Source organism: Siphateles boraxobius, unplaced genomic scaffold (genome assembly GCF_051911475.1).
Source record: "Siphateles boraxobius isolate OS27281-9 unplaced genomic scaffold, OSU_SipBor_1 8, whole genome shotgun sequence".
In the NCBI taxonomy this organism is placed as follows: Eukaryota; Metazoa; Chordata; class Actinopteri; order Cypriniformes; family Leuciscidae; genus Siphateles; species Siphateles boraxobius.
The window spans coordinates 26,116,445-26,121,737 of record NW_027509208.1 but is presented as its reverse complement, the minus strand read 5'-3'; the positions used below and the strand labels follow the sequence as shown (position 1 = coordinate 26,121,737).

The following is a 5,293-nucleotide window of genomic DNA, read 5'->3' as shown; positions in this document are numbered from 1 at the left end:
GCCATGCGAAAGCACGTCTTTCAGACCCTCCCATGCGTCGTTTTTTAAACCATGGTCCATGCCCACCTCTACTACAGCGCTCATAAATTCCGGCGATCGGACCCTCCCAACCATCATTTATAAACCATGACTGAAGAAGGCGCTTCAGAACCGGCGCATGTGTGCAGCTGCGGCATCTCTTTCGGCAGCATTCTCGACCCACCCGACGACAACGCAACCCATCATATTCAGACCGACGACTGCGGACCATCGGACCACCACCACAAAGACTGGGCCCCGGCCAAAACTACCAGACGTCGCATGGCCTTAGCAGCGTGCTTTGAAAACGATTGGGCTCCGAGTGAACCATCGGACCTCGAAAACGACTGGCCTCTGACTGAAACTATCAAACGCCGCTTAGACTGGGATCCGTGCATCGAGTGCGACTGTGGTTGCAGCAAACCTTCATCACCACCACAAGCATCGGGCGAAAACCCGACTTACCTCATCAATCCCCGCAAAGACTTGGAATCACGCGACACACCTAAAATCATCCGCAACGTGTCTCTTGCTAAACCCGGTTTCGACGCTACAGACGGATGTTTCAGCAACATTGGATTCAAAATCATAAAAGCCGCGACCGTGGTTTTGTTGCAGCATCTCATCGCTGACAAGCTGAAGGCCGACTGCGAGGGCTGTGAGATTGATCATCCCAGCCAGCTGCAACATTCCTGTCTGTTTGACCCTCCCAACTACTACTTCGACACACACTTTGACGAACTTTCAGGCAAGCTGTTTAAACCCTATTTTCATTCCATCATCAGTGTCCTCCTGAACCGGTGTGGGTTAAAATCTCAACCCCACCGAATTCAAGGAACCGTCGGGAGTATTCTACACGAATTAAAAGACGAACCATTCATCACCGCTAAGCTAGAAGAAATCAGGGTGAGACTTCTGGACAAGCCCTGCAAGGAAATCATCAACGACGTCGTTGATCTCTGGCAAGGTCTTCCAATCGTGAATGGCGAGTGACCAGGCCGAGTCCAACATGGGTGCAGCCTGTAGCCTAAAGTGCTGTATGGAATTCATGTTTAAAGACCATTACAGAATCCAGATGACCGATCTAATGAGTAAGATTATTATGGACGCATCCCACCCCGATACTCCGTGTTATGACACTGTGCGTGAGGCAAATCTCAAGAAACATATGGTTCATATAAGAGGACTGTCTAATTCATGGGATGATTTGACGGACAAATGTGTTAACGGTAACGATCCGCCCGGTGATATGATAAAACAGGTTCTAGATATGATGTGTGAATCACAACACCCGCTTCGGGTCAACGATGTGTTATGTGCTTGTACGTATGTGGCGGATGTGTGTACCGAACTGGTCAAGAATTCAAAACAATATGACTCTGATGATGATGATGACGTGGTCAAAATTGTGGACGTGATTAAAAACGTAGACAAAATTGTTGTAATGTATGTTGATTACATCGTCGATCGTAACATGATGGTCTGCCGTGACTTTCTCTTTTGGCTGGATTCAGTATAATTTTATGTAACCTCATTATATCCATTCTTTACTATGTAGTCATTTTACTTAGACTTTTTATGTAACCTCATTATATCCATTCTTTACTATGTAGTCATTTTACTTAGTTTTTGTACTAAGATCATTATAGTCATTTTGTACTAACATAATTATATTCAATTTACTTAGATTTTTTTCTGTTCTATTAATACCGTTATATTCAATGTACTTAGTGTCTGATTTATTATATGCATGCTTACTATCTTCTATTATAACCATTTGACTTGTATCATATCCTACAATTTTTTTTAATAAAAGATTGATTAAAACCGCTTGTACGTGTCATTCTTTTTCAACTGTTGAAACGGTAGCATGTCGGAGGTCATGAAAAAGGCTTATTATACACCCTCCAACGACATGACCCAATTTTCTGATCAGAATGACGGTAATAAATTTCTCTTAACTTGTATAGATGTATTCTCGAAGTATGCCTGGTCTCGCGTGCTGAAGAATAAGAGCGGAGCCGAGGTTACTAGAGCGTTCGAGTCTATACTCGAAGAGGGGCGTGTGCCGCAGAAATTACAGACGGATCAGGGGAAGGAATTTTTTAACAAACAATTTCAAGACGTCATGAAAAAGCACAACATTAATCATTTCGCTACCGCTACCGATTTGAAAGCCAGCGTCGTGGAGCGATTTAATAGAACCTTAAAAATACGTATGTGGAGATTTTTAACGGCCACAAATTCCCGACGATACATAGATGTTTTACAGGACATTATGCAGGGGTACAACACCAGTTATCACCGAAGTATCAAAATGAGACCCCTCGACGTCAGCAAAGACAATGAGGGTCAAGTGTTTGAAAACTTGTACGGCGATGTAAAGAAGACCGAGAAACCCGTATTTAATTTCAAAGTCGGAGAAGTCGTCAGGATTTCTAAAGTGAGAGGTCCGTTCACCAAAGGTTACGAGCAGAACTACACGGAAGAATTTTTCACCGTATCCTCGCGTATTCCGCGCCAACCCCCCGTCTACAGACTCACGGATTATGACGGTGAAGTCATCGACGGGGTTTTTTATGAAAAAGAGCTACAGAGAATAAATGTGAGTAAAAACAAATCTTTTAAGGTGGAAAAGATTTTAGGTCAGAAAAAACAAGGGAAATCTACGCTTGTTTTAGTGAAATGGCTAGGATGGCCTTCAAAATTTAACAGTTATATAGATAAAAAAAACTCTGGTGGACTTGCAATCCCCTTAAAACACGGCGACGTTAACGGATGAGATCATACGAGCGGAGGACCGTCATGGACGACCACGGGTTCTACATCACGTTACCATGCAACGCATCGTCTGCGGTTTATCCTCAAAATCGCATATCCAGCTATACAACCAGGCTAACAAAAGCTATAAACTTGGAAGGACAATGGGAGGTGGGGCTCGCCGAAATCGAATATCCTAGGAGCTGGTATAGCTTTAATGACGAAGATGGTCATTTCATCTTCCATACGGCCCCGGAACCCCCGGATAGCAATCCCTCCAAAGAGGCAGATATTTTTCGTTTTTCTATAATTACGAAATTATACATAAGCGGTGGGTACTACACAAACATTCGTGCGATCCTCCGTGCTATAAATCAACTTATCGCACCAACGGCCGTATTGAATCACGATGAATTAAAAAACAAAGTGTTTCTGGTCGCGAAACCCAACGTTTCACTCAGCTTCAAAGGGAGACTCGCCACTATTTTAGGTATGACACTAAAACCTCTCGGAGGTTTAAACTATCATAAAGAACCTGATTTTTCCATCGTAAAACTACACTTTAAACCAAAAAATGGTTTATTATAGACCCGGAGACACCGCGGACTATGTCAGCTACTACCAAAATCAGGCGGGCGGGGGTTTACCAGGCTATGCCGGGGGAGGGGTTATGTACGGTGCGGGGTTAGGGGGTCTTTTCAGAGGTCTGGTCAGGATGGCAGTACCCCTGTTAAAAAGAGGATTTAGCATCGCAAAACCCCACCTAAAGTCAGCCGCTAAAAATATAGTATCCGACGTCGTCTCAAACGTATTGACGCGCTCGCATAATGCTAAAGCTCAAGACGGATCCGGTCTGCTCAAGACATGACCGGATCCGGTCATGGCCCGTAAGAGAATGACTAAACCACCAGGTGTGAGGAGGCGGGGTCAATGGGTAGCGAAGAAGAAGAAGAAAACAACGAGTGCATCAAACAAGCGCTCACTCGTACGTAGAAAGCGTAAGAAGCCTGTTAGTCGAAACGCGTCGGTCAAGAGAACCGTGAAAACCATATTCTAACATGTCGTTACTGCATCAGATGTCGGGAGAATGCATCAAGTCCGAGTTGGACTTATTTACGGTCCCGCTGACGCAGACCATGATTGAGAAAAGCAGTTATTTAGAAATAACCCCATTATCAGCCATTTCCGACTCAGCTCCGATTGAGTTTTTTATCGCCGGCAACGGCGATGATTACATGGATCTCAATAACACGATGCTCTATCTACGGGCGAAAATCACGAGGCCGAATGGTGAAGAAATCGCGGACCCTGCTAAGGTAGGGCTGATTAATTATCCGGCTGCAACAATGTTTTCCCAAGTCGATGTGACGCTGGGCGATCGCCTAATATCTCAAAGTTCGAGTACTTACCCGTATCGCTGCATTCTGGAAAGTCTGATCAACTACGGTAAAGATACGCTGGAATCTACTTTCGCCGACGGGCTGTTTCATAAAGACACGGCCGGTTACATGGGTGTGAACGAGCCTGCTGGTCGTAACGCGGGGTTGACAAAGAGATCGGGTTACACCGCCGAAAGCAAGGAGGTGGAGCTACTTGCCCCCATACACAGCGATATATTCTTCCAGGGGAAACTGATGATCAATGGAATTGACATCAAGATACACTTTATTCGAGCAAAAGATGAATTCTGTCTGATGAGGTCCGACGACGTGGCTTACAAATTACATATAACGGCGGCGTCCCTATTTGTCAAGAAAGTTTCTGTATCACCGTCGGTGAGACTGGCTCACGCCCAGGCGCTTCTCTCGACAACGGCCAAGTACCCCGTCGATAGGGTCTGTCTAAAATCCTTCTCCATACCCGCCGGCTCTCGTGTTTCGAGTCAAGAAAATCTATTTTTAGGAAGGTTGCCAAAGTCTATCGTCATAGCTATGGTCGACAACGACGCATTCACCGGCTCCTACACTAAAAATCCATTTGCGTTCAAACATTACGATCTGGAATTCCTAGCCGTCTACGTAGATGGGCAACAATACCCCTCGAAGCCTCTACAACCTAATTTCAAAGATGGTTTGGCAGTACGCGAATTTTATCAGTTGGCTATGACGACAGTTTTTTTCGACAGCTTCGGCAATCCACCCGACAGCCCACGCTTCCCGATCAGCTTAATAACTTTCTATCTGCCAACGACGTTGACGTATTATATTCCGACAGACGCGTCCAGGATTATTCATCGGATACCTGCGGCCAGCACTGTCTGTTTTTTCTATATCATTTAGCCAGAGGTTACGACTATAATCATGTGATGAAACTATACACCAATGATTATATCAAAAATGATAAAATGGTCTCCCTCTTTGTGAATAGATTAAAACCGTATGTTTGTAATGATAGAATGTTATCCTGCGTTCACTGTGTGCAGACATGTTTGACCTATAAATAAATAAAAAAGCTTAAAACCATTTATTTTTTTGTCGTCTTTTATTTAATCATAAGATACAATTCGTTAAAATTC

General features: G+C 44.3%; 1 protein-coding gene across 1 annotated transcript; it reads left to right on the top strand.

The window, feature by feature from the left end:
- The first annotated feature begins 3,836 nt into the window (after window positions 1-3,836).
- On the top strand, window positions 3,837-5,057 carry LOC143729374 (uncharacterized protein F54H12.2-like). Its single transcript, XM_077220606.1, has one exon. The coding sequence runs from the start codon at window positions 3,837-3,839 to the stop codon at window positions 5,055-5,057; it is 1,221 nt and encodes a 406-aa protein (XP_077076721.1).
- Window positions 5,058-5,293: the final 236 nt, after the last annotated feature.

What these genes read in the sequence shown, in the direction of transcription:
- LOC143729374 (XM_077220606.1), top strand. Translation starts at nt 3,837, where the DNA reads ATGTCGTTACTGCATCAGATGTCGGGAGAATGCATCAAGTCCGAGTTG.